At 45.1% G+C, this 16775-nt stretch overlaps 1 protein-coding gene across 1 annotated transcript in view; it reads right to left on the reverse strand.

Annotated features, from left to right (window-relative positions):
• Window positions 1–1212: 1212 nt before the first annotated feature.
• LOC123485150 overlaps window positions 1213–16775 on the reverse strand; it is a 45553-nt gene continuing 29990 nt past the window's right edge. The window contains exons 2-4 of the mRNA XM_045216042.1: window positions 14068–14283; window positions 12418–12516; window positions 1213–2858 (exon numbers count right to left, since the gene is read on the reverse strand). Of these exons, the coding sequence (XP_045071977.1) occupies window positions 2500–2858; window positions 12418–12516; window positions 14068–14283 (674 nt within the window). The 3' untranslated portion in view covers window positions 1213–2499. The remainder of the gene's footprint in view (window positions 2859–12417; window positions 12517–14067; window positions 14284–16775) is intronic.

Consider the following 16775-nt stretch of genomic DNA (forward strand, 5'->3'; position numbering starts at 1 on the left):
TTCAGAGCTTCTAAAGCCATGACATCAAGCTATTTAAAGGCACAGTCAACTTAGTGTATGTAAACTTCTGACCCACTGGAATTGTGATGCAGTGAATTATAAGTGAAATAATCTGTCTGTAAACAATTGTTGGAAAAATTACTTGTGTCATGCACAAAGTAGATGTCCTAACTGACTTGCCAAAACTATAGTTTGTTAACAAGACATTTGTGGAGTGGTTGAAAAATGAGTTTTAATGACTCCAACCTAAGTGTATGTAAACTTCCAACTTCAACTGTAGAATGGGTCTAGTCTTGAGTCAAGTCCAAGTCGTGCATTCTAAGACGACGTCAAGTCGAGACACGTTTTTTCAAGTCAAGTAAAAAATGAATCTATACATGCAATGACAGCAAATCTTTGTCTATTTATTGAGGTTACCAGACAGCACTTTTTATACTTTTGTCTACAACACATTTAGATTATGTAATTATAAAATAGGGACCTTGTAGCAGTCGTAAGGGCATGACATCAGCAGAAGGCAAGGCAGGTTGACGTACTCAGTGTAGATTTATTTACAGGTCTTGGTGATCCAATGGTGAAAGCACCATATCATACAAATATACAAGTAGATTCACCAAATATACACAGCCCAAAAGAAATAGCTTCTGTATGATGCATAACCTGTCCTATCTGAACAGACACAGGTAGCAGGCAAGACTAACAGGAGCTCAAACAGGTATATATAAGCACTTGACCACTCCCAGGACCATACAATTACCCAATTGGCAATTACAACCAATAAACTGGTTCTACAATGTAAAAGGCAATTTCCACATCCATTGTTACTTTGGTCATCGTTTTAATCAGACTTAATTATTACTAATTTAATCACCATTCATACATGGAACAATCATTTATCTTATTCATCCAAAGCATGGCGTGCAGGCCACGTAGCCTATTTCTATGTGCACTGAGGCACGCTCGCTCCTATTACGCACAACCAGAATGACAGAGACATAGGACACAGACAAACGGAACTCGGACATAACCCGGGAAATATGAACAAAGGAAGCCATACATTGAATTAAATAAACAGAACTTCTACCTCATGAGTCTTGCGACATTCATGTGCATAATGAACTTTGCGCCTCAGAGGGTAAGGAATGGTAAGGTAAATGAAAATGGATCGATCAAACATGAAACAGAAATGTCTAAGTGTTGCAATAAACGGTACGGGACGGAATGATGAAACGCTAGCAAATATTATAGGATTAGATGGAATATAGGTTTAGCACATATGCATTTTAACCTGTGAAGGCAAGAGAACAAAGCATTCTCCACTGGGGGGAGTATGGAGAGCTCAAGTGGAGAGACGAGCCTATGGTGCGTCCTCGCCATAGTAATAATTCATTTTAACAAATTACAAATGCAAGCTTCATTAGTAATTGATCAATTTCAAGCAATTTTGACATACCAAATGACCAGTAGGCCTATACTAGGTCTAATTGTTGCTTGATGCCCCATTGCTGGTGAGCTTGCAAAGTAAACAGTCAATATGCTTGATTACCAAACTATATTTGGAGCTGCATATTTATCATGGCAATCCTCTCCCTAAAATGTGCTGTTTGCGCTGCACCCGATCCAATAGCTGTACAGGAAATCAGTAATCTGTTCACTAGCGCACCCGACCTGTATTGATTGACAGTTTGCTGGTCCAATCAGAGGGCCAAGTGTGCGTTTCACTAGCCAATCTGTTGCATGTTTTTTTTGCAAGAGCGATGCTGCGGCTACTGTCTCAGGCTGTGTGGAGCGTAATCCACAGAGATTCTGTGCCACAAAATGAGTGACAAAAAAAACATAAACCCTGTCCAGATAATTTTAAGTCATCAGTCTCAAGTCAAAGTCGAGTCTCGAGTCTCCAAGTCAAAGTTATTTTATTTTCTATCAAGTCGAGTCTCAAGTCATCAAATTCGTGTCTCGAGTCCACAACTCTGGAAATAGGGTTATTATTTGGTCACAGAGCATTATAAAAGCAAGGTCCAACACTTTGTGGTACATAGATGTTCTCACCTAAATTAAGAGCAGTAAACTTGGGGATTTCAATGGGTTCTCAATCAAGGGTTTGGTAGTATGAGCTATAAAGAGCAGTGGGCAGGGGGATGCTTGTCTTGGAACACTTATGCCTATGTTGACAGTAGCATTAGGGGTCACCTACACTTCCAATTACCCATTCAGAAGGCAATTCAGCGGCATTAAAAGTAATGAGCCTTCGTCCACACAACCTGGACTGGTGCTAGTGATTTTCTGCCATATGTAATCCAGATGGAAAAGGGCAGTTACTACAGAGATAATGTGAACCGTCAAACTGATTAAAAAAGATACTGTAGAGCTGATCAATCACTTCCTCCTCACTCAATGAGGTCACACATATATAACTGTCTGTTACTGTTTTCACATGTTGTCATAGTGAATGGAATGTTGTCTTACAACTGTATGGTATGTTGTCACCCACGCAATTAGTCATTTCTCAACTTCAACAGACAGTTCACCAGTACAGTACCCTATCAGGGAACAGGATGAAGAGGAAGATGAGCAATGGAAATTAGATATGGAGATGGCAAGAGAGAGGCAAGGAGACTGTTGATGAGGGACATTGGATGAGGGTCTCCGATGGTGTTGGGATGGACAGACAGGACAGGGACAATAAGACCCACCATGATGGTGCTGGTCACAGCCACTGTGTCCAGGAGAGTGCTGGGCTGGCTGGGGGGGCAGAGCGGGGGGTGACTCCACCCCCTCCAGCAGGGCCAGGGGAGGACTGTGGTTGAGCTGGCCGACAGGAGGGGGCCACGGCAGGTCCTTGATCACTTTAATCTCTACTGCAGGCAGCCCAGGTCACCAGGACGGGAGCAAGAGGGAGGGAGGGGAAGAAAGAGAGGTAGAGGCAGAGAGATAGCGATAAGAGAAAGAACGCGAGAGCGAGGCAGAGAGAGATAAAGGCAGAGAGAGGCAGAGAAAGATTGAGATAAAGAGAGAGAGATGAGGGGGAAAGGGGAAAACAGAAGAGAACAGAGTAAGAGAAATGAAGGACAGTAGCATCCCATACAGGTACAGGTCAGGTTAGTATAGCACAGCACAGCACAGTCAATGGAACAGCAGGGAAAACCAGGAGAGAGCAGGACTGAAAAGGAAGGAATATTAGTTGACCTGAGAGAGACAGACTCTGCTCTTCGACCTCTCCACTTTGCCTCTACGTATTTCTTTGATGTTTTACAAGGAGTCAACCAGGGGAATTTTCAACTGCAGGTCAGAGTCATTAATTACGCTCTGGATTTTGCAGGGAAAGTGGCTGAAGAGAGCTACTAATGAGGTATTTAAAACACAAAATCAAAGACCTGAGTGGACCTGAGCATGACTTGGCTAGTGTGAAAAGCCTCACGGACAACATAAGCTCTGGTATGGCTCATAACAGAGTTAGAAAGTCTGAAACTGCCTTCATAATAAGATAAGGGGCAATATACAAGATTCTCTACTGGAGCCAAACACAGTGGAATCCTTTGTAATGGTGGGGGGCACCCGGCAGACCTAGCCCCTCAGTAAATGTATCGCTCATGTCCAGATGGGGGTATTACCAGAGTAAATCGAGTGCTGGTGCGCCTTCCCATCTTTCACTGGGAATGGCCCCCGTGTTTAATAGCACAGGAGGCTCGATAAATAAGGGGATGAGAAGGGGAGTGCATTTCCCTATCCACCAGGGAGCTGCGGTTCTGTTTGCTGCAGTGGCTAATAAAGAAACATGGAGCACCAGACTGGCTGTGCAGGAGGGAGTTCTACAGCCAGGAATGACATGTTGCCTGTCAAGTCCCATCGTTCTCTGGATAAATGAATAGAGTCCTGATGTTATGTTTCATCATTGAATTTCCCTCATAAAATAGTAGTAGCAGGAAGATGCATTGTAGAAAGATGAAAAGAACACATCACACAATGGCTAACTCAAATACATCCCGATCAAAACCATCATCTCATTCAACCCCTATTCCAAGATATTCTTTAGTATCCTCATGCCAAGTAAGCCATTCATTTAGAATCACCCACCTCAGGCGATGAAGTGACTGTTATTTCCACTGCTGATGAAAAAAGAAAAGCTGGGAGTTTGCTGACTGCCACCTCGCTGTCGCCAGGTTTTATAGGCTGGTAAACTGGCTTTTCTTCTGTGAGCTGAACGGACACATTATGAACATGTCCTTGTTCTGGCCTGCAGGAAATAGCTGGGGTGCAGAAAATGCTAATGAGGAGGGGGGGAATCAGCTCAGCAGATGAAGAGGGAAACCAGAGAATATTCAGTTGGACAAGCAATTAAAGACCTCAGCCTTAGTGCCGTGGTGGCAGGGTGAGAGTAATGTGGCTGCAGGACTGTTGATATGACAAGGGCTCACATGAGGAGTCCTCACCATGAATTGTGTCCTCGGAATGAAGTGTCTTTAATGGTATCCTCACAAAGGATGGTGTCCTTTCACTATGACAGCCAATAGGAGAGAGTGTTATCCCTGGTTCTCAGACAAAGGCAAATGAGACAGAGATATAGGGTTAGGACAGAGGTTAGAGCTCTAGCAGCTAATATAATAACTTCCTGCCTTGGGATCCCTCACCGCTGAGCGATTATAAGTTTAATTCTCATTTCACATTCCAGGTTAGCATGTAATTGTTTTGGGAGTAGCAGGCATTGCGGTGTTATGCAGCCTTGCTCTGAGGATGAAAAGCCGATTCTTACAGGTCGGTCTCAGCTTAGCTCAGCTCTGCTCAGATGCACAGTGCAATAATGAGGTGAGCTGTCACACAGCTACTTCTAAAAGGAAGGTAAACTGATTCAAGTGACAGAATTACAGTGGCAGTCTTCAAGTTGTTTGATTTTTCCCTTACCCTATAACCTGTTTCAATTTGCTGTCAGCCCAAAGGCCTTTTCGGAATAAATCTTGGATTGGATGTTATGTTGCGGCATGGATGAGTGCATCTTAAGGCCTCGACACGTTGCTCTGAGACACTGTGTGAAGTGACCTGCCTGGGAGCAGAGGGTGACAATTCTTTATCCTCATTTGTCAGGCTGAGGTGATGAGAGAGGCTGAAACACAGTGGAGAATGCACAGAGCCATTTTGTAGTTTGAGTCTGCACTCTAACATTTCTGGAGCCTCTATCCACAGCTTATCCAAGTCACACATACTGCACAAAACTGTGTGCCAGATAGAAATGTCTGGGTGTATGACTGGGCTGGCACAGACAGGCGTCAGGTCCTTTAGTTGGCACTGCCTCACCAGTGACGTGTCCCCACGGTGATCCATGTGTTTTGCTTTGGGAAGAGGTGAATCATTGGTAGAAGGTTGTTCTCTCACTCAGTAGGACATCCCATGGGACTCAGTGACAGTGGAGGTGCCTTGAGCATTAGGAGGAAGTCACAGAGCCCAGCTCACCCGATTCTACCAAACCCCCAGGGTGTACTCTGCCCTACACTGTCTCTCACAGAGTCTCTCTCTCCAACTATACAGTCCATTCTACCAATTTTTTATCTCTCAGTCAGGATGAATGTTGATGTCTCCAGGGCATATTGGATGCAAGCAGCAGACCCACATGAAAAAATACTATAGTATGCTATGGTATACAGTGCATTCGGAAAGTATCCACATTTTGTTACGTTACAGCCTTCTTCTAAAATTGATTAAATGTTTTTATTTCCTCATCAATCTAAACACAATACCCCATAATGACAAAGCAAAAACAGGTTTAAGAAAATTTTGCAAATTTATTAAAAAATAAAAAACTGAAATATTACATTTACATAAGTATTCAGACCCTTTACTCAGTACTTTGTTGAAGCACCTTTGGCAGCAATTACAGCCTTGAGTCTTCTTGGGTATGACGCTACTAGCTTGGCACACCTGTATTTGTGGAGTTTCTTCCATTCTTCTCTGCAGATCCTCTCAAGCTCTGTCAGGTTGGATGGGGAGCGTCGCTGAACAGCTATTTTCAGGTCTCTCCAGAGATGTTTGATCGGGTTCAAGTCCGGGCTCTGGCTGGGCCACTCAAGGACATTCAGAGACTTGTCCCGACTTGTCCCGAAGCCACTCTTGGCTGTGTGCTTAGGGTCGTTGTCCTGTTGGAAGGTGAACCTTCGCCCCAGTCTGAGGTCCTGAGCGCTCTGGAGCAGGTTTTCATCAAGGATCTCTCTGTACTTTGCTCCATTCATCTTTTCCTCAATCCTGACTAGTCTCCCAGTCCCTGCCGCTGAAAAACATCCCCACAGCATGATGCTGCCATCACCATGCTTCACCGTAGGGATGGTGCCAGGTTTCCTCCAGACGTGACGCTTGCCATTCAGGCCAAAGAGTTCAATCTTGGTTTCATCAGACCAGAGAATCATGTTTCTCATGGTCTGAGAGTCTTTAGGTGCCTTTTGGCAAACTCCAAGCGGGCTGTCATGTGCCTTTTACTGAGGAGTGGCTTCCGTCTGGCCACGCTACCATAAAGGCTTGATTGGTGGAGTGCTGCAAAGATGGTTGTCTTCAACTGTGGGACCTTATATAGACAGGTGTGTGCCTTTCCAAATAATGTCCAATCAATTTAATTTACCACAGGTGGACTCCAATCAAGTTGTAGAAACAGCTCAAGGATAATCAATGGAAACAGGATGCACCCGAGCTCAATTTCGAGTCTCATAGCAAAGGGTCTGAAAGGGTCTTATTATTAATAAATGTACAAACATTTCTAAAAACCTGTTTTGACTTTGTCATTATGGGGTATTGTGTGTAGATTGATGAGGGAAAAAATGTATTTAATAGATTTTAGAATAAGGCTGTAACGTAACAAAATGTGGAAAAAGTCAATGGTCTGAATACTTTCCGAATGCACTGTAAATAGTATAGTATTCACTGTAGTCTTTTTGCTGACTTTACTGTAGTATTCACTGTAGTGTTTTTGCAGACATCATGGTAGTGTTTTTGCGGACTAATGTCAGCAAAAACACTACAGTACTATAGTTAACTGTATACTGTAGTATTTACAATTAACTATAGTATAAATACTGTAGTAAAAGAAAACTGTAGTACATACTATAGTAATTCATGTTGTGTTTTTGAAGATTGTTGTAAACTGTAGTATTTACTGTAGTGTTTTTGCGGAACGTAGTATACTGTAGTATTTACTGTAGTGTTTTTGTGGACATTACTGTATTATTTACTATATTGTTTTTGTTTTATTATCTTTGACATAGAAGTGGAGTCTTTCTCCTTGAGGAAACCTACTGGAGAAATACTAAAAGAGCAAATGTTCCATAAACTGTAGGTAGGTAGTACTGAGGTCTGAACGAATAGTTCAAGCTTCTGCTCTTTTCTGTAACGTGTAGAGAACACAATATATGGTCTATAGTTGGTATGTACTTTTCTCACTTATTGGTTGCAGAAATTGGGATATGGGGAGGGGAATGAGCAGGGTATATGCAAATTAAACACTGTAGTATATAGCAAGTATCCTTGCACAAGCCTTGGCATGTGCGAGTCGTAATGGCTCATAGGAGCAGGAGTGTGAGGCAGCTTGATGGACAAGTACACCCCCTGGACAGGACACTAGTCTATCACATGGCCTTACCCCCAATCTATCTCCTTAATGCTGAGTATCAAGCAGAGACGCATCGGGTCCAATTTTTACAGTTTTTGATTTCACTCGGACAGGGATCAAACTCCCAACCTTCCAATCTCAGGGCGGACACTAACCACAAGGCCACTGAATTGCAGTATATACTAAAGTAAAAAAAATATATAACAGTTATCCTGTTGGGCACAATCCCATTCTAAATCTACAAAGCTTCAAACATCCAATTGACTGAACATTGGCCAGAGCCAGAACTTGTTGGACTCTCAGAATATAATGGAGATGACAGGAACAGGAAGACACAATGACATAGCCTCCTGTGACGTGACATTCTGGTACTGTGTCATCTGGAGTGTTCTGTCTTGTGCCAGTCTATACTGATGACGAAGAGAGTGAGAGGAGAGAGAGAGACAGACATTCCATAAAAACTCCAGATATTTTTTTTTTTTTAGAGGTCTCTACAAGAGGTATTTGTTTACCTTGTTCTTTTAATTAGGCAGCGCTACTTCATCAGTGTAAACAGCGATGCCACATAAATCACTGGCCCACTTGTGCCATTTCATTTAGTTCTGCTTAATTTGCCCTGCTAATTGCATGCATATTCAAAATAAGTTAGTAGATTGCAATGTTTATGGCGTTTATTAGGAGCTGGATGAGAGCTCAGAAAAACAAAAATTGCTTTTGCAGATGCTCTCATATCACCATCACCAGAAACTAGTAGTTCACGGCTGATTGTGGAAGAAACCGCCATATGCCACCTCATAGTAAATGCACGTTGTATCCATCGCATCACCATCCACCTCTCTCTATCCCTCTCTCCCAACACTTATCTGTAGTGAAGAGAATATGTTCCTATTAAATATGAAAGTGGAGGTGAGCAAGAGAGTGATGGAGGGGAGATGACAGTGTGCCCGTTCTGCCTAGACTCACAGCTGGCCACACAGCGGGGCTCCCAGGGGAGAGAAGAGCTACGGTCAGGCTGGCAGAGCGCCCGCTCTGTGCAGGGGGAGAGAAGGTGGGGGTTAGGGCTGGGGTGGGTGGCCAACGTGTGTGAGGGAAGATAACAACAGGCAGCGTGATGCGCGTTCAAAGGCAGCGGAGACATTTGAGGCTCATGAAAGAGGCCTGTCAGGGAGGTTATCAGCATTGGAGCAGCGGAGGGGAGGCCAGACCGGTGGGGATGAAGCACTGTGGAGTGACAGGCCATCACAGAGAGAGAGAAAGAGAGAGAGAGAGAGAGACAGAGAGAACCATGGGGCCAGGGCATGGACCAGGCTCACCAACCAGTCTGTTAACTCCTCTTTAAACACACTGCAATAATCACTACTGGAATGAAACTGATTCAATTATTTACTTAAGAATAGAAGAGTTTTGTGCTTCAGATTTCTCTGGGTCATTAAGTCCTTGAAGAGTCATTAAAAACCCATAAAGCGGTGTGTGTGTTGCTCCTCAGGACCTGCCTCAGGGCTCTGACAGCATCTCCTGTTATCTCGCCTGCAGTAAATTCACTGGGTTACGCTGGCTAGCAGCCAACTTAATGACGTTTAGCAGCCAGCAACACAGGGTCTACAGATTAAGTAACACTGGCTCTCTAGCCGGAAATAATGAGGCACTACTCAGATTTCCAATGGCTGCCTGTTCAATGTCTGGATGTATTAGTGTGTGTGGTGTGCATATTGAACATGAACAAAAAAAAACAAAAACAAAAAAAAAAAAAAAAAAAAAAAAAAAAAAAAAAAAAAACACACACACATACATACATACATACATACATACAGACATACAAGTGTGTGTACCTGTACACACACACACACAACCCCTCACCGTACACAATCCCCCACCACACACCAACCTCTTTCACACAGAGGCTCTCTTCATATGGCCAAACTTGAATGGATCTTCCTCACTCCTCAACCCCCCGTCTCCTCCATCACAAAGTCAACGCCTGAGGGAGAAGGGGGGACGAGCGGCGAGGATGAGTGATTAACCGAATGGCATGTACACAACCTCCCAAACACCCTAACAAGGGAGGGAATTTACATTCCATTGCATATCTGTCAAGAGATAACCCAACAGTGAATAATAAGCGAGGGCCTGTAAAACCAACGACATGTACTGTGTGTGTGGATGTACTAGACAGGGAGGCAGGCAGCCCCAAGCGGCGGGGACAGCTAAGGAGAGGTGGTGGTGTACATACAGGGGGCATTACAGTTCTGTCCCTTATACAGCTCTAATGAAGACAAATAGTGCTTTATTCAGATGGCATTACAGTGTTCAGCTAGGGAGAGATAAAGGTAGCTGCATTATGGTGTTTAATACCTCTTATTCACCCACTCTCCTCTATTTGTGGGGTGCATACTTCTTCATTACCCGTTAATATTCTGCGTGCTGACACTTTAATTCAACATACCAACGTCTAAATAGAAACAGCATCTATACGGCATCTTTATGAGGCTGGAAACAGCAGAGGAAATCTGAAGAGTGAACAATATCATTATTCATCTATGCAAATAAGAGTTTAAATGCAAACAATTTAAATTCACCAACAGAATATAAAACACATCATATACACAATATCTGAAGCTAGTGTGGAAAGTTCCTTCCTAACACACCCAATGGTCTGATGGTAACAGACGACAAGTCATTAAGGTGACAACCAGAAGAAAGGGACTGTTCATCGTCCTGACCCTTGGCCTGGGTCGATGACCTGTCCTGAGTGATCTGAGACTTCTGGCTGAGCATGAGGTACTGGCTCATTCAGCCCCCTGTCTCTATCGGCAGTCGCCAGGGTCGCATTATGATGACACACTTCTTATAGTGCTCTGACAATGATGATCCAATCTTCAAACAGCCTGGATATAGAAGATAACGTGTAAGGTCTACCAGAGCTGTCACCTTTAAGACCTAGGTCTACCAGAGCTGTCACCTTTAAGACCTAGGTCTACCAGAGCTGTCACCTTTAAGACCTAGGTCTACCAGAGCTGTCACCTTCAAGACCTAGGTCTACCAGAGCTGTCACCCTAAGACCCAGGTCTACCAGAGCTGTTACCTTAAGACCTAGGTCTACCAGAGCTGTCACCTTTAAAGACCTAGGTCTACCAGAGCTGTCTGTACCTTTAAGACCTAGGTCTACCAGAGCTGTCACCTTTAAGACCTAGGTCTACCAGAGCTGTCACCTTAAGACCTATGTCTACCAGAGCTGTCACCTTTTAAGACCTAGGTCTACCAGGAGCTGTCACCTTTAAGACCTAGGTCTACCAGAGCTGTCACCTTTAAAGACCTAGGTCTACAGAGCTGTCACCTTTAAGACCTAGGTCTTACTTAGAGCTGTCACCTTTGAAGACCTAGGTCTACCAGAGCTGTCACCTTCAAGACCTATGTCTACCAGAGCTGTCACCTTTAAGACCCAGGGTCTACCAGAGCTGTCACCTTTAAGACCTAGGACCAGAGCTGTCACCTTCAAACCTAGGTCTACACAGAGCTGAGTCACCCTTTAAGACAGGTCTACCAGAGCTGTCACGCCTTTAAGACCTAGGTCTACCAGAGCTGTCACTTCCTTTAAGACCTAGGTCTACCAGAGCTGTCACCTTTAAGACCTAGGTCTACCAGAGCTGTCACCTTTTAAGACCTATGTCTACCAGAGCTCCTTTAAGACCTAGGTCTACCAAGAGCATGCCTTTAAGACCTAGGTCTACCAGAGCTGTCACCTTTAAGACCTAGGTCTGCCAGGCTGTCACCTTTAAGACCTAGCTCTGCCAGGCTGTCACCTTTAAGACCTAGGTCTAACAGAGCTGTCTGCCTTTGGAACTCGTCTACCAGGGCTGTCACCTTTAAGACCTGGGTCTGGAAGACATGCCTTCAAGACCTGGCTCTATTAGGCTGTCACCTTTAAGACCTGGGTCTACCAGAGCTGTCACCTTTAAGACCTAGGTCTAACAGAGCTGTCACCTTTAAGACCTAGGTCTACCAGAGCTGTCACCTTTAAGACCTAGGTCTACCAGAGCTGTCACCTTTAAGACCTAGGTCTACCAGAGCTGTCACCTTTAAGACCTAGGTCTACCAGTGCTTTCACCTTTAAGACCTAGGTCTACCAGAGCTGTCACCTTTAAGACCTAGGTCTACCAGAGCTGTCACCTTTAAGACCTAGGTCTACCAGAGCTGTCACCTTTAAGACCTAGGTCTATAGACAGTGTTAGAGCTGAGGCCCTTTTATATAAAGTTCTTGAACTTTCTCTGAGCTTTTTGATGATCAAGACGTCTGGAACAGAGCCAGTTCGCAGCCAGCTCTTCACACGCTGAGAGAAAGAAAGAAGGGAGGCGTTCTTCTTTCAGAAAGCTCTGCTTTATGACAGATTGTCAGAGGAGAAGTCTCTCTCTCCACCAAACACTGGGATATCATTATGGGCTGAATGGAACATAAAAAGGTTGAAGACATGCAATAAATCAAAGCACTTCTCCAACTCCAGTCTTCCTCTTTGAAGGACAACTTCAGTACTCTTATCTCTGTTCTCCCACAGCAGACATCACTTTGACATCCCGAGCAAATGAAATTAATCACCATCAAAGGAAATAATATGAGAGGAGTGTTTGTAAATAGCATCCTAAATAAACTCGCCTTAGTGTTGGATAAAAGACAAAATCATGAGAGGAAAGAAATTACATCCGTTTTTCCTAACAGCTGAAAGAGACAGCACACATTTACTGCAGTATGAAACAGAGAAACATAGACCAAGTAAATACGGACAGATAGAAACAGACAGAGAAAGAGAGCCCAGCCAGGTGGTGTGTGTCAGTGGTACCTGTGAGGGATTTAGAGGTGTTGTCCTTCCTTGTCTCTGGTTCTGATCCACTGCCACTTACAGAGCCCTTGTAGCTAATGCAGTCAGAACAGAGCAGAGCTGTTCAAAGAATACAAAAAAGGAAAATAAAAAAGGAGGAAGAGGTAAAGAAAAAAAACCTTTAAAGGATTGTTTAATATTTGGTATAGTATCGTTTCAAATCGAGGAAAGGTGTTGGTTTTTCCACCGCTCTTTTTGTTTGTTTGTGTTTGTCCTGGAACTGCCCGGTTCAGTTATGGCTGTGTTAGCTATGCTGGAGCTCTCTAAACCCCAGGTGACATTCAGTAAGACTCAGACAGAGACAGACAGAGACATTGAGACAGACAGACACATGCAAACACACACATACATGCACACATACACTAAATGACAAAAAGTATGTGGACACCTGCTTGTCGAACATCTTATTCCAAAATCATGAGCATTAAAATGGAGTTGGTGCCCCCTTGCTATAACAGCCTCCACTCTTCTGGGAAGGCTTTCCACTAGATGTTGGAACATGTTGGAGCTTTACACCACTCCAGCCGACGCTTGGCATTACGCATGGATCTTAGGCCTGTGTGGGGCTGCTCCGCCACGGAAATTATTTTCATGAAGCTCCCGACGAACAGTTCTTCCAGAGGCAGTTTGGAACTCAGTATTGAGTGTTGCAACCGAGAACAGACAATTTTTCTGTGAGCTTGTGTGGCCTACCACTTCGCGCCTGAGCCGTTGTTGCTCCTAGACATTTCCACTTCACAATAACAGCACTTACAGTTGACCGGGGCAGCTCTAACAGGGCAGAAATGTGACAAACTGACTTGTTGGAAAGGTGGCATCCTATGACGGTGCCACGTTGAAAGTCACTGAGCTCTTCGGTAAGGCCATACTACTGCCAATGTGTGTCTATGGAGATTGCATGGCTGTGTGCTCGATTTTATACAGTACACCTGTCAGCAACGGGTGTGGCTGAAATAACTGAATCCACTAATTTGTAGCGGTGTCCACATACTTTTGCATATAGTGTATACCGTATATGAATCAGAACACGCAAACAGTCATGCTCCCCTACCCACCATACACCATAGGTCTCTCCCAAGCTGCAGGTTGACGTTTATTGTCATGAATTGTCAGCGATTTCTGCTAGATGGGACAGCTGCAAAGTCAAAATTGGCTATATCGTAAAAATTCATGAAAACTGAAATCCTAATTTAAGTTTAGGGTTAGCAGTGTGGTTAAGGTTAGGGGTAAGGTTAGGGTTATGTTTAAAATCAGATGTTACGACTTTGGTCACTAGCTGGCACAACCACACTCTGCAGAGCTGCCTCCAGGGCAAGATTCATAACAATAAATGCCAAAGACTGAACAGACATCCAGTAAAAGGCCCCACTCACCAGACCTGACACCTGCAAATTAACTTACTGTTATGCTTTACCAGAGGGAAGGGAATGAAAAATAAGATGATAAGATACCGGAAACCATGAAAGAAGCAGTAATCACATTGGTTAGTGCTGGAAAAGGGTACCTGGGCAATTAGTGGGATGGAGAGGGACAGCAGCACAGACACAGAGTGACAGTAATGTAGGAGACGTAGAGCAGGAGGAGAGGAGTGTTACATACGTGCTCTCGTACCTGCGAAGGCCTTGGAGATGCGCTCCTTCTTCCACTCCCAGGGCTGGTCGTACTCCTCCGGGGGCCTGTCGTCATCCTGCGGCAGCCGGCTCTCTCTGGGGCAGCGGGGACGCTCGTCGTCCGAGTCCCCTCCGTTCTCCGCTGGCTCGTAGGGCGTGTCGTACAGGGGCAGCGACCTCAGTGACCCCTCCTTAGGCCCCCGGCCACTGCGGATCTCTGGCAAAGGAGAAGAGGGAGAGGAGGGGTTAGATTAAACAGACTGTCAATGTGGATGTAAAGGTAAAACCATACGAAGGGACTGTATATGTGAATATGTATGTGAACAACAATCCAAGCAACATAGAAAAAAAATAAGACAAGCTCTTATCAGCAGTTTCACTTCCAAAATCAGCAGTATCACTTCCAAAATATCATTTTCTCTACATACAGCACCAAGACAGCCATGTTCCAAGGTAGGCTAAATGCAGCTATCCTTGGGCAGCGAGAACCAGCTGTCTCTTTACGTACCCACCCCCTGAGACCCAGGAGAGGGAGAGGATCCAGACATGGGACACCAACAGGCATGTTAATTATTGCTGTGTGGATCCTAATCAAACTCTATACCTGTCAACAGTGATTAGCATAACCAAGAAGCACACACGTGATCAGGAAAGACAGCTACAGATGCCTGTGTGTGATGGAGACAGGTCTATAGGTATCTGTGAGTATCAGCCGGTGTATGTTGATCACCGTCTGGCTTCATAATGTTAAAGCTCCAGTCTCAGACTATGACCCATAGTGAGTAGCTGTAGCTCCAGGTTTAGAACTATAAAAGAGGTGTAGCAGAGCCTCCTGTGTGCATGTTGGGAGCTGGGTGTGATGAACGCCTGCTCTAGCTGATGATGAGCAGACAGAGTGTGGAGAGAAAAGAGAGATGAGCGGAGCCTGGGGCCCTGAGCACCTGTGACTGTGCCTGCCTGCCTGGCTGACTGACTGGCTGTCTGCATGCAGAACTGCGTCATCATCATTACAGCTATAACCAGCCTCGCCTGGGGCCCCACACACCACGGAACAGAACGACAGGAGAATCCCCTTCCCCATCTTCTCACCTATATCTCCCTCCCTCACCCTCTTAGCGCCACTCCTTTACTCTCAATATTCTCCATTCCTCTCTGTATCTCTCCCTCTCTCTCTGAGATATTTATGAACGATATAAGGCAGGGTATACATGCAAATTCTATGCAATGCTGTATAGTGTTCACACCTATCCAGTGAGCGAAGATAGCAGCCTATCATGCCCTTGAGAAGTCTCCCTCCTCTCTCTTTTCCCCCTTCTCATCCCATCTCCATGTCTTTCCAGTAGTGTGAAGCCGTTAGCAACCAGCTCCCTTCCTCCTGGGCTGTATGAAGCTTTTAGCAGCTAACTCCACCATAGAGTAATGCAATGTGAGGAGAATGAAATATTATGCCACACCACTGCATAATTGCCTTGAAGCCCAAGGGAGCTCTTGCGGAAAAATGAGAGAAGCGTGGAGCCTAATGGAGCTACCCGGTAGGGGATGGCAGAAATCCTGTTCTAGGTAAACTCTCACCCTCTTTGATCTCACAGTTAAAAGTCTTGAATCAACAGCAATAGGAAGGAAGGAAAGGGAGGAAGGAGAAATGTGGGAAGGAGAGGTGGCTGCCGGAGGACTGAGGGAGGATGGGGAGGGGGGAGTAGTGTTTAGGGGTTTGGTGGGGAGTAAATCTTGCTTGAAGGACCCTTTAATTGGGAGCGTGTTGCCTTGGCTAAACTGCCGAAGGGGTATTAAGACTCCCCACCAGGCCCATGAACAAGGCTTATGACTACTCTGTGTGTGGTTGGGAGGGGGCTGTGTGTGAGGCTGGGAGGGGGGCTGCGGAAACCGGCAAGAGCCTTCTGACATGTTGCCTCAGTGCTTTCCCAGCAGGACTGCATCCCTCCCTCCTCCCCTGCCTCTCCACCTCCCTCTCGCCTTCCTTCTTCCCCTCTCTCTCTTCATCCATCCCTCCCTCCCTCCCTCCGCGTTGAGGCATGCTTTGTGAGCGGGGTGGGGTAACATCTGTCTGTGTAGATTACCATGATTAGCTTGATGGTGGAGCGGAGCTACAAGTTGTTACGCAGCTGGAGCATAGCTACCTCTGCCCTCTGACATCACTGCCTCCACTCAGGGTCAGGGGTCACCCACCACAACCCCCTCCCCTTCTCCTCCCCGGATGTGAGAGTTCCTCTCCAGATGGCACCTCCTCCTGACCTCCTTCTGTTGGTCTGAGACCACTCTCACTACTAGGTAGTCCAGAGTTGGCCTTTGACACCCTCCATTCACACAGTAGTAGACTGACTAGACTAGAGGACAGGCTGCTGTGTAGCAGACTCACTAAGGAGAACAGAGGACACATCTACAGTGAGGGAAAAAAGTATTTGATCCCCTGCTGATTTTGTATGTTTGCCCACTGACAAAGAAATGATCAGTCTATAATTTTAATGGTAGGTTGATTTGAACAGTGAGAGACAGAATAACAACAAAAAAATCCAGAAAAACGCATGTCAAAAATGTTAGAAATTGATTTGCATTTTGAGGGAAATAAGTATTTGACCCCTTCTCAATCAGAAATATTTCTGGCTCCCAGGTGTCTTTTATACAGGTAACGAGCTGAGATTAGGAGCACACTCTTAAAGGGAGTGCTCCTAATCTCAGCTTGTTACCTGT

Source organism: Coregonus clupeaformis, unplaced genomic scaffold (genome assembly GCF_020615455.1).
Source record: "Coregonus clupeaformis isolate EN_2021a unplaced genomic scaffold, ASM2061545v1 scaf0585, whole genome shotgun sequence".
Lineage (NCBI taxonomy): Eukaryota > Metazoa > Chordata > Actinopteri > Salmoniformes > Salmonidae > Coregonus > Coregonus clupeaformis.